The sequence below is a fragment of the Nicotiana attenuata genome, chromosome 11 (genome assembly GCF_001879085.1).
Source record: "Nicotiana attenuata strain UT chromosome 11, NIATTr2, whole genome shotgun sequence".
NCBI classification, from domain to species: Eukaryota; Viridiplantae; Streptophyta; class Magnoliopsida; order Solanales; family Solanaceae; genus Nicotiana; species Nicotiana attenuata.
In genome coordinates, this window is record NC_031999.1 from 6128336 (window position 1) to 6144777 (window position 16442).

At 35.7% G+C, this 16442-nt stretch overlaps 3 protein-coding genes across 3 annotated transcripts; 1 reads left to right on the forward strand and 2 right to left on the reverse strand.

Annotated features, from left to right (window-relative positions):
• On the forward strand, positions 1601 to 2487 carry LOC109234674 (uncharacterized mitochondrial protein AtMg00810-like). Its single transcript, XM_019400741.1, has 3 exons — positions 1601 to 1753; positions 1857 to 2180; positions 2296 to 2487. The coding sequence occupies exons 1-3, from the start codon at positions 1601 to 1603 to the stop codon at positions 2485 to 2487; spliced, it is 669 nt and encodes a 222-aa protein (XP_019256286.1).
• LOC109234068 (retinitis pigmentosa 1-like 1 protein) lies at positions 3760 to 7632 on the reverse strand. The gene is made up of 2 exons (XM_019399913.1): positions 7199 to 7632; positions 3760 to 5362 (listed from the first exon to the last, which is right to left on the reverse strand). Exons 1-2 carry the CDS (start codon positions 7241 to 7243, stop codon positions 4094 to 4096), a joined length of 1314 nt encoding a protein of 437 aa, XP_019255458.1. The 5' UTR covers positions 7244 to 7632; the 3' UTR covers positions 3760 to 4093.
• Positions 15428 to 16102, reverse strand: LOC109234675. The gene has a single exon (XM_019400742.1). It carries the CDS (start codon positions 16100 to 16102, stop codon positions 15428 to 15430), a length of 675 nt encoding a protein of 224 aa, XP_019256287.1.

The following is a 16442-nucleotide window of genomic DNA, read 5'->3' on the forward strand; positions in this document are numbered from 1 at the left end:
CTTCAAGACTTATTATACGGATATTATATGATTTAAATACCTTAAAACACGACCTCTTGAGAATATTAGCACCCCTAGGTTTACCCAAAATTACGGGTTACAACATCCTTGATTCGTTTAACTTCTAATACTTGTTAACCACCCTTATACACCCTTGTATCATTTAAGACAAATAGGATTAACTTCTTATCATCTCAAAGATATTCTCTTCTCAGATTTACGTCGACTAACTTATGGCATGAATCAATGTACGTGAATATGGGTTGTAACAATTTTTGAATTTGTTTTTGTCGGATCCTCGCACCCGTATCCATACTAGGATTCGTATCCCCGAATCTTAGAATTTACATCTCGAAGGTTCCCACCTGTAGATTAGTACCCGTGTCAGAGACCCGCACGCGTATCCGAACAACTTAGCTCATGGTACACAATTCCACTCCTTCAAATTATTGGTACTTTGCCTTTGATACTGCCATTTACTTAATTAATATCGACTACCCACACCTACTAATAATGGAGATCACCCTTTGAAGTTGTGTTTTGTACTCCACCAGACTATCATTTTCTTAAAGTGTTTGGGTGTCTTTGTTTTCAATACCTACGTCCCTACAATCGCTACAAAATGAATTTTTGAAGTCAACCTTGTGGGTTTTTAGGGTACAGTCCTTCCCATCATGGTTATCGATGTCTTGATACAAGCACTGGCAGATTATACATTGCACGCCATGTTCGTTTCGATGAAACTCAGTTTTCCTTCGCCACCAAGTCTATTCTTGGTCCACCTCCTCCAAGCAATCTGCATCCTTGGGTTTCAACTCCTTTAACATTACCATCTTCGCCATCCTTCCGGCCTAGGAGTCCTACTCCTCACATGTCATCTGTTAAATCCCTAGGACCTATAATATCCCTTTCTTTTCCCCGAACCTCTCCTGTATTAAACTCTTCTTGCTCAGTTTCAGCTTCACCTAGACACCTTGTTGATGATCCTCGCTCATCTGCTCCTATAGACTATTATTTTCCTACTACTCCACTAGCTGTCGATTCCTCTATGCATCCTTTAGATAACCAGCCTCCCACACTACCTTCCACTACAATGCCTCGACCTACATCCAACCGTAACCCAAGAGCGGCAAAACCATCTCAACGATTACACACCATGCAGCTCTGTCCAGTGTTCAAACGAAACCCTCTTTCTCATCTTGCTTACACAACAACCACTACTACAGTCCCCTCTCCGGCTCTCCCTCCATTGAGCCTACTGGCTTTACAAAAGCCTCTAAGTTCAAAGAATGGCATGATGCTATGTCATCTGAGATGACAGGCTTGCTCAAAAACCAAACATGGTCGTTGGTTCCCTTGAATTCCTCCATGAACATTCTAGGTTGCAAATGGTTCTTTCAGATTAAAAGGAACTTTGTTGGGGCTATTGAGCGCTATAAGGCTCGCTTAGTTGCCAAGGGATTTCATTAGGTTGAGGGTCAAGATTATCATGAAACATTTAGCCTGGTCAGTAAGCCCACGACAATTCGAATTATATTATCATTGGCAGTCACCTATGGCTGGACTCTAAGGCAATTAGATGTTCAAAATGCTTTTCTACATGGTGAACTTCAAGAGATGTCTATATGGTTCAGCCGCCAGGTTTTGTTCATCCTCAATTCCCAACTCATATTTGCAAGTTTCACAAATCTTTTATGGTCTTAAGCAAGCTCCACGAGCTTGGTATAACAAGCTTCATCAATTTCTCATCTCGGTTGGTTTCACCACCTCTAAGACTGATATTTCTTTGTTTATCTACTCTCATAACAATGTGGTTGTCTACCTATTAGCCTATGTGGATGACATTGTGCTTATAGGAAACTGCTCTTCATTTATTGACTCATTTGTTCAAGCTCTGGATCGTGCATTCTACCGTAAGGGACCTTGGTCCACTACATTACTTCCTTGGAATTCAGGCGTGCCGCAATAGTGATGGTATTTGGCTCTCTAAATCTCAGTATATCCAGAGTATCCTCACGAAAGCTGGTATGATTCACTGTAAGCCTCTAAGCTCACCCACGACCACAAGTGCAAAGCTTCACAAAGGTGACAGTTCCGACTTTGATGATCCAAGTCTTTATCGTCAAGTTTTTGGTGCTCTTCCATATCTTACTTTAACAAGGCAGGACATAACTTTTGTGGTAAATAAAGTGTGCAAGTTTATGCACAATCCATCGTTAAACCAGTGGGCTGCTGTGAAGCGCAATCCTTAGATATCTCCAGCACACTAAATCCGTGCCATTTTTCATTTCAAAGGCATCTAACCTTTATTTACAAGCTCTTATAGACTCCGATCGAGCTGGTAGTATTGATGATCGCAAGTCAACAGGTGGTTATGCAATATACTTTGGCCCAAATCTGATATCCTGGTCATCCCGCAAGCAACGAAAAGTGGCACATTCTTCTATCGAGTCTGAGTACAAAGCATTAGATGATGTTGCTGCATAATTGACGTGGACCCTTGAGCTTGAAGTTCAGCTGCGAGCTCCAATTTTATGGTGTCACAATATTGGTGCTACATACCTGTCTATCAATCCTATTTTTCACTCTTGCACTAAACACGTTGAGATATATTTCCATTTTGTCCGAGATAAAGTTGCGAGACGTGACCTGCGGGTTCAATTCCTCTCTTCCAAAGATCAAGTGGCTGATATTCTCACAAAATTACTCTCTACAGCAAGATTTCAGTTTCTCCGGGACAAACTCAAGGTGAAAGACCCACCTTCAGTTTGCAAGGGGGTATTAGACCGACCTTATCTTCCAGACGTTCCCTCAGTACTATTTAATTAGATTTGGTTTAGGACTCTTCTATATCTACTCTCAGTTGTTGTATTTACTTAGAATTCATTCATTTCTTTCTTCCCCGTCGACCACGACGACTGAAACAACGCGAAAAATCCAGACCCGTAAAGGAGAAGGGCCGGTGGGGGCATTTGGGAAAGTCGGGCCGATCGGGTGTCTTCATTCAAGCGACGGTACAGAAGAAGAACGAAACGAAGTGAGAGGCCGGGGCAGTCTCAGTTGGTTTAGGACTCTTGTATTATATATTATGTATCATTGTGTGTGAAGTAATGGAGAGCTTCAGTTGTAATACTCACCAAAATTCTGTTCTAAAAGGCAAGGGCCTTTTGTTGCCTTATGATTACAAAGGTGAAGAAAGCTTTTATAGAAAAGCAAGCTGATTAGTTTTGCTTATCTTTTACATTTCTTGTATTTTTCACTGTAAATATGATAATCTGAAAATACTGGATATTGAATTTGAGATTGGGGATTTACAAAGGTAAAAGTCACTTAGAGGAGCAATACTGTTTACGTGTCTTCATTGCCGAAACCAGTGAACTTATTGTACATCTGGTCGTGTTGCCCCAATCATTGCTCTGTTTTGAGTCCATAAAATCCTTGTGTTAAGGTGGAGACATGTCCCATCACTCCCTCTTCTACTTTCATATAATAGATCCTCTTTGCCTATGTTTTCTTCTCAAGAAAGTGCTTCCCAAAAAAAAAAAACTCTCTTTAGTATGGATAACCTAATGGAGGGAACAGCAATCGTTTTTCTTAATGCTTAATGAGGAAGGGGGATAAAAAGTTAATTAGCACCGTCGTTTGCTTTAGAGATAGATCACTCACTATCTCGTACTATCATCTATATATGTTGTATTTATCGGATCCAAAACAACATCAAAACATCAAGATGCCCACAAAACCATAAAACAATAATAATGACAAATAATAACAAAAATAATATTCATAAATGTGACAGTTCTTTATGTACATCACCAACCAATTAATTGAATAAGTTCTTCCACAATTACACAAATCGAATGCAGAGATCAAATATGAAGAAATCAAGAAAACCACCCTTTCTAGTTTGCAAGATTAAAAAAAGCACAACTATGGTATACCTAGGATGATAACTAAAACTTGCAGCAAACAAAGAGGAAAAGAGAAATATAGCAGGACCCCTGATGACAGAAAACTAGAATGAAAAATCACACAACAAATAAAGTTATGATCACTGTCGGTTTTTTCTTGGTTTCACTGCTGCTGATGTCTTCTATTTGGCTGTGACTTCATTTTTTGTTTCAGATTTGGAGCTTGGAGACTTCCCTATTATTGCTTTCTTAGCCTTCACAAGAGATTGCTTCATCTTGGAAATAAGGTTGTTTGATTGCTTTGTCTTGGCTGGAACTTCTTCTTTAAAAGCTTCTTCCAAAGTTTTCCTTTCTTCACCATCCTTAGCAGCATCTGTTTTTACCTCTTGCTCCAACTTTGGTTCAACTTCTCCTTCAGTTTCTTCTTCTACTTTTGTTTCTGTCTCAGGCTTCTGAGACTCTTCAACTGATTTTTCAGTAACAGTAGCAGTGGCCTCATTCACTTTCTTCTCAACTTCAGTAGCTTCATTGGCTTCTGTGGTAACATTTATCTCATCCTCGTTGTTTCCATTCTCAGCAATTAGTTCAATGCCTCTGGAAGCAATCTCAACTTCTGGGGCTTTTTCAGTAAGTTCAGATGTTTCAACTTCCTTTGCTTCAGTTACAACACTTTCCGTCTCATCTTCTTGATTAGCTTTCACATCTTTTATATCATTCTCTTCAACCTCTCCCACCTCCTCCTTCAATGGTACTTCAGTTACAGCCTCTGTATTTTCAGGCTTAGTCTCAGCAGGTTCTTGCTCAATCTTCTCGCTAACCTCTGGTTTTTCAGCCAGTTTGTCCTCTACATTAGCAACAATTGTTTCCTTATTTTGTTCTGCTTCTGAAACTTCTTCTTCTTTTGCCACAGCTTTCTGTGGTTCATTGGCCTGTAATTCTTCTATCGTTGGTTTGTCCTGCAGCTCTTCCTCAGATTCTTTCTGTGGAATTTCAACCTTTTCAGATTCTAATTCACCTTTGACAAGATCAACTGCTTCTTCTGGAACACTATCAGCTTCAGGTTCAGGGGCGGATTCTTTGATTAATACTACAACGTCTTCTCTTGTAACATCCGAGGCCGGAGTCTCAACATGCTTGTTAACTTCTTCAGTAACAGTGGTTGCTGGTGCTTGTTGTTCAGCTTTAGGCGTCTCGGCCTGATCAGTTTTCTTTACCCCCTCTATTGTTGGCTTCTCATCCTCATCAGCTTTCGTTTTTATTTCTTCAATAACAGTTTGTGCTGGTTCTTCTGCTTTCAGTTTCTCTTCCTCATCACTCTTCTTTATCTCTGATTCACTCTCTGTATGTATCTTTTCTACTGACTCAACCACTGGAATTGGAGAGTCCTCTTTAGGTTTCACTTCATTATCCTTAGGTGGGGACACATTCTTTTCATCCATTGTCTCAACTTGCTGTAGTAAACATGAGAGCAAGAATTAAAGCAGAACGAAGAGAAGTACCAAGTACCAACCAAGAAAAGTAGCAATCTTTTAAAAAGTTGAACCAACAGACTAAAAGAGGAAAAGAAGGTAAAAAGATGAAAAAGTTCAAGCACACAAGGCTTTCACTATAAAAGTGTGGCAGCTTATTCTTTTGTGTTTTAGTAGTGTGGAACAAGATTCGTAACAAATGAAGCTATCGGAAAAGGAAAAGAGTAATTTAAAGGGATAGGCTGTTTCCTAGTGAGTCATAACTAAGAAAAGCACAATAGGAAAAGACACTCCATCCTACTCCTTATTTGAACTCCCACTTTTTCAGTATGCTCTTAGGTCAGAAGCTTAGGAGAAGGCTAAAGAGAGAGCAAATCAAGTCTACTCGTCGACTAACCTTCCACCGGTCACAGGCGGATTCAGGATTTCAAGATGATGGGTGAACTACTATCGAAGAGGTGTATCTTAAATTTATATCTAACGGGTTCAACCTTAGGTTCTTACACTTCTGAAATTTAAAATTAGTTCTTTTATAATTTCAATGATTTTTTACATATATATCTATACTCCATATTGAAAATATTAAAATGAGTTGAAACCATTCACTATATGCTACATAGATCAGTATATGGTTAACCAAATGCTACATAGATCAGTATATGCTACATAGACTACTGCTACTGATTTTAGTATAGACAATAATTGGTTTAATTATATAAGATTTATAGTAACGAAAGGTGAATAGAAATTTCAATCTGTCAAATTGGCGATTTTGAAAAAAATAAACCAACTGAAGAAAGGAAAAAAAAGAAAGAAAAAGTACTCCCTCCTCCCCCTAACTCTAGAAAAAGAAATCCCAATTATCATTACACAATGAACTTGAGCGAATGCATATAGATTTAAGTAGTTTTAAAGAAATATAGCATTTCTATACATGATCTACGGGGAGCATGGGTTAAAGTTAATCCACACTGCATCACCTAGATATGCCCCTGTCACCGGCACAAGTATCAGGTAACTCTGTTTTATAAAATTTAGGCAGATAGAAAAAGATTACATAGCATTTTGTGTGAAATCTTCTTACGGGCTTTACTCACTTTATTGCTACTAAGCCAAATCCTTGGTGCTATCTCATCAAAACTATTTAGACATATCATTTTTATTCTGTCACGGTACAGATGGCAATTTCATTTATTTTCATTGAAAAATTCAATTTTCTGCTTGAGGATGGATTAAATTCACTTGCTAGGTATGCTTAGTATAAGTTCTATCTTTACCAAGTAAGAGTTCTCATTTTTCTTTGACACATCAGCTTCTGTTAATTAACATGTCAAGGTGAAAAGTAAAAACAAGTATTCCATATGCTTAATATAACAGTCCCCTCTCTGTTCCTTTCTTTCCCTTTCTTATGACTAGTTTTTGATCCCAGTGCTAGAGGCAGGGGCAGTATTTTCGCTAAGGGGGTTTAAAAATGAAAAAAAAGGCTAAAAATTAAAATAAATTGTGGCTAGTGGGAATAGAACCAATAATCTAACAAAGATTATGAACCCCCTTCTGAGCTTTACTATTAGATTGTGTTAAGGAGATTTAAAATATAATATATAGTGGTACAATCCAAATTTTATCGCCCCTGTTCGATTCTTCCTACTACAACCAAACACATAACAAACAAAGGACTAAATAGGAAAAAAAAGATTAGCAATTTAGCATCATAAGTTTCACATAGCTCTAATCATATGTAATTATCAAATAGCATGACAAAACAGAAAAGAATATATTCATCTGGAAAATTTAGTAGAGGAGGAATTCACTGCGTACCTCAAGGGCAGTAGGATGATCTGATGACACAGTCTCAGTAGCCATGGATGAAGATGATTGATGAAGTAAGAACTCAAAGGAAGAAGCAAGAAATGATACTTGTAAGTTAAGTTAAATAAACCAGAGAATTAAAGAAAAAGGAATGAGATGGTTGGCAACAACTCAAAAAGGGTCTCAAAACAAGCTGGAGAAAGTAGAACCACACTCACAAAAATCTACCTTACAGCAACCCCATCTCACCTTTTCATACATACAGAAAATAAGAAAACAGGGTGGACGCATGTCCACTTGATGGATGGATGGATGATCTGTCAGCATTTGGTGGAATTACTAACTAATCCATCAAGATTCATTTTTAAATACTATATGGAAAGAGATTTTAACACTTGGAAAGGCCATTACGCCCATTAAATCTGAATAAGATTATGAGAATATGAAAAAGAAGTTGGGGACTGTCAATGCCACTGAGACAAAAATGATTGATGGGACCATTCCAGAGGCTTATAACGGCGTAATATCATTTTTGCAAACCGTTGTCTACTTTGTCCGGTTGTGTATAGTTTCCCTACTGAAACATAAAGAATATATTTTCTGGGCCTAAGGTCGTTTTCAGTGCCATCAGCCATGCCATCTTCCATAAAAGAAGAAAAACAATTGCATTGGCGGTGACTATGTCTAGTTGCATTGGGTTCCCATATTTTATCTTTTTATTATCTATATGAATTTCTTCTCTTATGTAGAGAATTAAAAGAGCAGAGATTCGTTAAATTAGCTGTTGTAGACCATTTGCTCAATTTTATTTAGGGTAACGGCACAATTGCCCGCAAAAATAAATCCATTTACTTTCTTACCCATCAAACCAATTACTTTTCTTACCCATAACAATTTTTGTGCAGAGAAATTCAAAATAGCCAGATTTACAAGTGGTCATTCAAAAATAGCCACAGTTAAAGTAATCGAAATTTAGCCATTTTTCATGTAAAGATAAATCTGAACGAAAACACTGTTCAAAATCCGAAAATACACCAGTATAATATAGGGATAATTACATCCCTTGTCACTTGGCCCAACAACCTACCAGAAAATGGCCCATATTTGAAGCCCTTACCCAGTGTAGCCCAGGTTGAACATAACCTAAAAATTATTTTTCACCGGTTAGTCCACCCCTTTTTTTCTTCGTTCCCATTTTTTCTTCGTTCTTCTTCTTTTTTCCATGTCATCCTTTGCACTACAAAATTTGTCTTGTTATTCTCCTTCAATTCTTTTCCGGATTCCAGTGGTTAACTAAGGATTTGAAAAATAAAAGTCACCATTACAGGTAGTTCGAAGATTCGATTCAGAAATTGAGTTTTTCGATTTGTTAGTTATTTGGATTGGGTGTTGTCCCAATTGATTGGAATTATCAAGATCAGTTCAAAACTTAAATTTCAAGTGATTTGGAGTAGATTTAGGCTATATTTGAGTTAAATTTCAGAGGATGCCCAAGGAAAAAGAAGACCACGTGAAGATCCATTGATAGGATCCATTTGTATAATAATGTATAATATTGTATAATAGTGTATAAACACCACTTATACACTATTATATACAAGGTTGATACATTATTTACAATATTTGGTGAATTTCTCGCATTTTCTTCTTCTTCTTCTTCTTCTTATACACCTATATACATAGTGTATCAAGATTATTTTCACTCTGTGATTATACATCTTTATACACTTTTATACAACTATATACATAATGTACCTCTTTGTATAAAAGTGTATAACATTGTATAAAAGTGTATAATTAGCATCTCTGACGAAATTTTTGTACGATTTTCACTTGCAATTCTTGTATAAAACTAGTCCAAATCTCCAGCAAATAACTTCAAACTTTGTATACAACCTACTTAGACTATTTCTAATAAGTTCAAACAATACCCACTCCAAATTTCTTACAAAATCATAATCAAAATTTAACAAGATTAGCATTAAAGGAGATGAGATTTTAGGTTTCTCGCGTATGTTTTTGCATTTTGTAGTTGTGATAGGTATGTATAAACCTTAAGATATACAAAATCAAAAAATAATAATAATAATTCAGAGAAGTATTGGTTATGGAAGAAGGCACGAATGAGTGTTGACTGAATGGGGAACTGATTATTGTTTTCTATTTTGTTTGCATATGATTCTGTTTTATTAATTAAATTAAATATTTATCAGTGAAAAATGAGGATAGAGCTACAATAGGGGTAGGTAGGAATAAATGAGGTTGTTATAATTAGAGGGAATGGGAAAAGAAAAGATCTTATTGATAATTGGCTACACATTTGCAAACTTGTAACTGGGCTAAAATAGTGCAAGGTTAACTTATGGAGTGCATTATTCTGTAATTTTGTCTATAATATACTGGAACTCCAGTATAATATGCTGGAGTTCCAGCATAAGTATACTGGAACTCCAGTATATTATACTGGAGTTCCAGTATAATATACCGGTCCATCATAATATGCTGGAAGTTCATACACAGGTGCTCCAATCTCTAGTATGTAACGACCCGGCCGGTCGTTTTGATTTCTAGCGCATCGTTCGGCGGTTTGAGGCCACGAGCAGCTTCACTTCAGGTATTATGACTTGTACGCGTGGTCGGAATTGGAATTTCGGAAGTTCAGAGTTGATATGGAAAGAAAATTCTCACTTCGGAAGCCTTAAGTTGGAAGAATCGACTAAGGTTGGATTTTTGAGTAAACGACCTCGGAATCGGAATTTGAATGTTCCAACAGGTTCGTATAATGATTTTGGACTTGGGCGTATGTCCGGATCGGATTTTGGATGACCCGGGAGCGTTTCGGCACCTATTGTGAAAGTTAGTAGTTTGGAAGAATTTCATAAATTTGGGTTGAAGTGCATTTCAATGTTATCGATGTCCGTTTGGGATTTCGAGTCTGAGGATAGCCCCGTATGGTGATTCTGGTATTGGGAGCGCGTCCGGAAGTGAATTTGGAGGCTCGTAGGCCATTTTGGAGTCATTTGGCTAAAGTTAGAAATTTGAAGGTTTTTGAGAAGTTAACCGAGAGTGGACATTTTGATATCGGGGTCAGATTCCGATTTCGGAAGTTGGAGTAGGCCTGTAATGTCAAATGTGACTAGTGTGCAAAATCGGTCAATCGGACGTGATTTGATAGGTTTCGGCATCGAATGAAGAAGTTTGAAGTTCAAAAGTTCATTAAGCTTGAATTGGAGTGCGATTCATGGTTTTGGCATTGTTGGATGTGATTTGAAGGCTCGACTAAGTTCGTAATGTGATTTGGGATGTGTTGGTATAATTGGTTGAGGTCCCGAGGGCCTCGGGTGGAATCCGGATGGTAAACGGATCGAGTTTGGACTTGAAAGAAGGGCTGTAGCAGTTGCCTTCTGGTGTAACCGCACTTGCGAGGTTTTAGCCGTAGGTGCGGAGCCGCAGAAGCGGCCAAGAAGGGCGCAGGTGCGATTTTGGTGGGGAGGTGCTGAGACTGTAGATGCGGTCATTTAGCCGCAGATGCGAGACCGCACCTGCGGGACCGCAGAAGCGGTCAAGTGACCGCAAGTGCGAGGGTCGCTAGGCAGTGAGGTCTCTTTAAAACGGGAATTTGGCCCATTTTCTTCTATTCTCTCTTGGATTGACGATTTTTGGAGAGCTTCAAGTGGGGGTTTTTCATCATCTATGTCAAGGTAAGTTAATCCCACCTCTTGTTAGTTAAATACATGATTTTATGATGGATTCAAGCATGAAAATTGGTAGAAATTTGGGAGTTTGAAGAAAAACCTAGAAATTGGTATTCTTGGATTTTGAACACGAATTTAGGCATGAAATTGGGAATAAATTATATATTTGAGTTCGTGAGGTTATGGGTAAATTTTATTTTCGAAAAATTTCGAAATTCTAGCGTGTAGGCCCGAGGGTGATTTTTATCGACTTTTCAATTTGGGTTAGAAATTGTTATAAATTGAATTGTTATGAGTATGTGAGCATATATTAATGGGTTTGCATAATTATTGGCTAGTTTTGGAGCATTGAGCATCGGTTTGAGTCGTCGTAAGGGCTTGGAAGCCGATTTTGGAACTTCGGAGCAAGGTGAGTCTCCTTTCTAACCTTGTAAAAGGGAATTAACCCCATAGGTGGACTAAATTGTTATGTGATTCTAATTGCGGGAGCTACGTATGCAGGACGTGACGAGAGTCCGTACGTAGTTACCAGCTATGCCTATGTCCAGGTAGTTATAAGCTTACATCATGCCTTGTTGATATTGTTGTTAAATTATATTTATTGTTTATCTTGAGAAGAAGCGAGATTGAGTTAACTTATTAAATGATTTTGAAAGGAGTGGAGATTGAGGAAAAGTTGGGAACTTAAAAGCTTTCATTTGAAATTCATAATTTAAAAGGAAACGAGGAATACCGTAATAACTTAAGAAATTTATGTGTAACCGCGTCGCACGTACGATCCGCGAGCGGGGTAATTCTTTAAACCTATATTCTACCACATTGCATGTATGATTCGCGAGCGAGGTAACTCCTTAAATTTATATTTGATCGCGTTGCACGCATGATTCGCGAGCGGGATATTTCCTTCTACTACTCTTACGGGAGCGGGCCGATCGCCTCGGCAGGTTAATAGATGCATCTATGGTTCGCGCCATTCGCCCCTCTGGCAGTGCACAGTTTACTTTTATGTTGGATCTGGGCGTACACCTCGGCATTCCCTCTCTCTCTCTCTCTCTCTATATATATATATATATATATATATATATATATATATATATATATATATATATATATATAGATAGATATATTATCCTCATGGAATCGTGCGTAATATTTGGCAAGAAGCCAGTGTATCTGAGGGATTTTCCCTGATTTGATTCATGATAACCTCCTTGATGAAATCCACTATAGCATATATATATATATATATATATATATATATATATATATATATATATGCTCCGATTACAGAGGGATCTTGCTAGCTGAGAGCTTGAGTAAAATTATAAAGAGGGGAATTGTGTCACGCACTTTATACTTGTTTATTTCATATATTTACTCTGCTTCATATTTATTCACTTCATTACTATACCTGATATTATTGGACCATTAGTAAGCGTTGAAGTCGACCCCTCGTCACTAATTCTTCGAGGTAAGACTGGATACTTACTGGGTACGCGTTGTTTTCGTACTCATACTACACTTGCTGTGCATTTTTGTTGCACAGGCACATGTACGTCTAGTGGCCTCATTGGGCGTGGCTGCATGGCTGATACGGAGACTTAGGTGAACTGCATCTCTCGAGACGACCCGCAGCCAGCAGAGTCTCTTTCAGACTCTTTCAGAGTATTGTATTTTCTTTTCTATCCAATTTGTATTCCGGACAGTTATTGTATTACATTTTACTTTCTAGAAATTGCTCATGCACTTGTGACGCCGGGTTCTGGGATATATATGGGATTATTCAGTGTTGAAAATTTGCTAAAGACATCATTAGTTACTCGGTGAAGTTCATTATTTATGGTTTAATCTAAGGAAAAGAAATGATTTTGAAATTACTAAAATGTGAATTTAATTAACTTCTTGGTGTTGGCTTACCTGACAGTGGTGTCCGGAGCCATCACGACCTTTAATGGATTTGGGTCGTGACATAGTATATTATGCTGGAACTTTTCGCGTGTTGGAGTTCCAGCATAATATGCTGGAAGTTCATACACAGGTGCACCGATCTCCAGTATATTATGCTGGAACTTTCTGTGTTGCAGCAAAATAGTGGCTATTTTTCATTGACTTTGTAAACGCTGGCTATTTTTGAATGACCGGTCTGAAACTTGCTAGCCCATGCTATTTTTTACGCTTTTGTGGGTAATTTCTTCTTTTTTCTCCTTTTCTTTTTTATTTATGTGCTTCTTTTCTTTCTTTTCTCCTTTTTTTTTTCGTTTTCTTCTTATTTTTCTCTTTTTACTCTTTTTTTGGTTCATTTATTTTTTGCCCAGATCACATTATTATTATTATTATTATTATTATTATTATTATTATTATTATTATTATTATTATTATTATTATTATTTAGATTCACACTCAAATTTGGCTCCTTCTTTATTTTTTTTTATTTTGTTTATTTCATGTCCCTTTCTAATTTTATTTAACTCCTTTTTTTCTTTTTTTTCTTTTTTATTCATAATCTAATTTCCTAATTTTTATTGCTCTTTTTTTTATTTTTTCTTTATTTATACAATAATAAAAAATAACTGATATAGTTAATATTTGTTCATATTTTTTAATATAATTGGTATAGTACATATGTTCTTTGGTTAATTCAATTATTAGAACAACTTACATATTATAACCATTTTCTCTTCTCTTTTTTGTTTTGTTTTCTTTTTTTAATTTTATTTCAAATCATTTTTATGTCCTTTTTTCTTCATAATCTAATTATGCATACATTTTGGCTCCTTTATTTTTGTTCTTTTTTACTTATTTGTATATTTTATATTAATTATTAAAAAATAACTTACTTTAGCGTATAGTATATCAAAAATAGTATATTAGTAGCAGTTGAAGTATATTATTGCAGTAAAGTATGATACCCATATGCTATATATTATATACTTATAGGGTATATGATATCGAGAACTTAGTTAGAAAATTGAAAAAGGACCCATTAAATATTTTTAAAAAATTAAGAAAATACCTGATTTAACTCTATTGCTACATTATATCATATATTATAATAGTATTCTGTGCAATTAATTATATATTATTGAATTAAATATTATATACTAAAATGGTATATAATATGTTATTTTGGTAGTACAAATTAGTCTTCTTCGCTAGTTCAACTTAATTTCAACCTAAATTTTAAAACTTTACTCCATAATTTCTATCAAATTGACTCAAACTTTAGCCACAAACCTCCAATCAAATATTTCAAACTAAATATTTTTGTTTAAGAAAAAATAACAAAATATGAAAACTCTGTTGAAAAATAATTCTAAAAGGACCAATTTGTAATAGTATACTGTTACATTATAGTATACTGTAACACTACATCGTTGGAATGAGCTATATATCAAAATGGTATATGGTATATTATTTTGGTATACAGTACAAATTCTTCTTCGCCAGTTCAACGCAATAAATTATACACGATTGAATTAAATATTATATACCAAAATAATATATAATATAGTATTTTGGTATATAGAGGATTGGTTCATTCATTCAAAAAAAATTCGTAGTAAAATGTTGTAATTAATTATATACTCTTGAATAAATTATTGTATACCAATACAGTATACAATATAATGTTTTGGCATATAGAACAAATCTATCTTCTTTACTAGTTCAACTCAATTTCAACATAAATTTCAAAATATCTACGCCCGAATTTACATTAAATTGACTCAAACTTTAGCCACGAACCTCCTATCAAATATTTCAAACTAAATATTCTGGTTTAAGAAAAAAAATGAAAAAAATATGAAAACTCCATTGAAAAATTGAAAAAGAACTCAATAAAAATTTCAAAAAATTCTAAAAGGACATAAATGTAATAGTATACTGTTACATTATATAGTATACTATAATAGTATATCATTGAAATAAATTGTATACCAAAATTGTATATAGTATATCATTTTGGTATACAGTACAAATTCTTCTTCATCAGTTCAACGCAATTAATTATACACTATTGAATTAAATATTATATGACAAAATGGTATATAGTATATTATTTTTGTATTCAGAGGATGATTCATTCCTTAAAAAAAATTAGTAGTATACTATTGTTGTTAATTATATACTCTTGAATTAATTATGGTATACCAGTACAGTTACAATAAACCATTTTGCTATACTGTACAAATCTGTCTTCTTTGCTAGTTCAGCTCAATTTCAACCCAAAATTTAAAAATCTACTCTAAAATCTCCACCAAATTGACTCAGAATATAGCCACATCCTCCAATTAGTATTTCAGACATACCCGGTCAGAATCAGATCAAAATAACCAAAAACTCAAAAAACCCAATTTATGTGTTTCAAGCTACAAGGTCCTCCAATGCAGATTAATTTTTTTTTTTTTTGATAAAACTAACATTTTATTTCATCAAAAAGAAACTGTCTTTACATATCCAGATTAATGTTGATCATTAATCTCCTATTCACTATTACAAAGTTTAACACTATGACTACACTAACTTCAATCAACTATAAACTATACTAAGGAAAATTGTTTAAACTCTCCAATTCTTTTTGCCATTTGGTCTTTTTCCTCCCTTGTATGTGCATATGTATAGCAATTTCCTTGCATAGATCATCCATGTTATATCCGCCTTTGTTGAATCTAATCGAGTTCCTTTCGCGCCAAATACAGTAGACAACCATCGCGAAAACCGCTGTAGTCATCACTGCTTTGCAATTTTTCCTTTTTGCCAAACTGCTCATCCAGCTCAGCTCATTCTGCCAGCTTCCTATCTCCCTTGCAATGCCCTGCCATTTTAATACTCTGTCCCATAGCTTGTTAGTTTTTGGATAGCCAAAGTATAGATGATCAAAAGTTTCCATATTGTTTGCACAGAACACACATTCTAATGGAACTTGAATTCCAAACTTAATGAGTGTATCCACAGTTGCTATCCTTTGATGAATAGCCAACCATAGATGAAATTTGAATCTAGGATGAATATGTGTGTGTAAATGAATGCTTTTCCAAACAACTTTTGGAAATTGAGGCTCCATCTGAACATAAGCTTTTTGTATTTGGAACTTGCCTTGCTTCACTAAGCTCTCCAGTATAGATATAAGACTGTTATGAACTGGCCTCATCTGCTTCACATCTTCCCTAGCCTCTATGATTTTCCTGACCACCCATGCTGCTGTTTTGGGTGTGTTCATTTCGGCAATATCTCTGTTCTTTATATAGTAACCGTGTGCCTATTTGATCCACGGTGTGTCTTTCTTCATTGCCAATGCCCAGAGATGTTTCAGTAATGCTGCTTTATTCCATATCTTCATATTTATGACATTCAAACCTCCAGTAGCTCTAGGTTGACATATCTTCTCCCATGCAATCAAAACTTTCCTTGAGCAATCAGTTGAACCAGTCCACAGAAAGGTCCTACATATGGTCTCTATAATCGTCATGATCTTCTTTGGCAATAAAAATATTTGAGACCAGTATGTTTGTATTCCAAACAACGCAGATTTGATGAGCTGAATTCTTCCAGAATATGAG

Bases quoted from the DNA above. Each gene is read 5' to 3' on its own strand.
- LOC109234068 (XM_019399913.1), bottom strand. From the start codon at position 7,243: ATGGCTACTGAGACTGTGTCATCAGATCATCCTACTGCCCTTGAG. The intron at 5,363-7,198 runs GTACGCAGTGAA...TGTTTACTACAG, and splicing joins ATCATCCTACTGCCCTTGAG to CAAGTTGAGACAATGGATGA.
- LOC109234674 (XM_019400741.1), top strand. From the start codon at position 1,601: ATGGTGAACTTCAAGAGATGTCTATATGGTTCAGCCGCCAGGTTTTGT. The intron at 1,754-1,856 runs GTTGGTTTCACC...TTGTGCTTATAG, and splicing joins TTCATCAATTTCTCATCTCG to GAAACTGCTCTTCATTTATT. The intron at 2,181-2,295 runs GTAAATAAAGTG...TTCATTTCAAAG, and splicing joins GGCAGGACATAACTTTTGTG to GCATCTAACCTTTATTTACA.
- LOC109234675 (XM_019400742.1), bottom strand. From the start codon at position 16,102: ATGAACACACCCAAAACAGCAGCATGGGTGGTCAGGAAAATCATAGAG.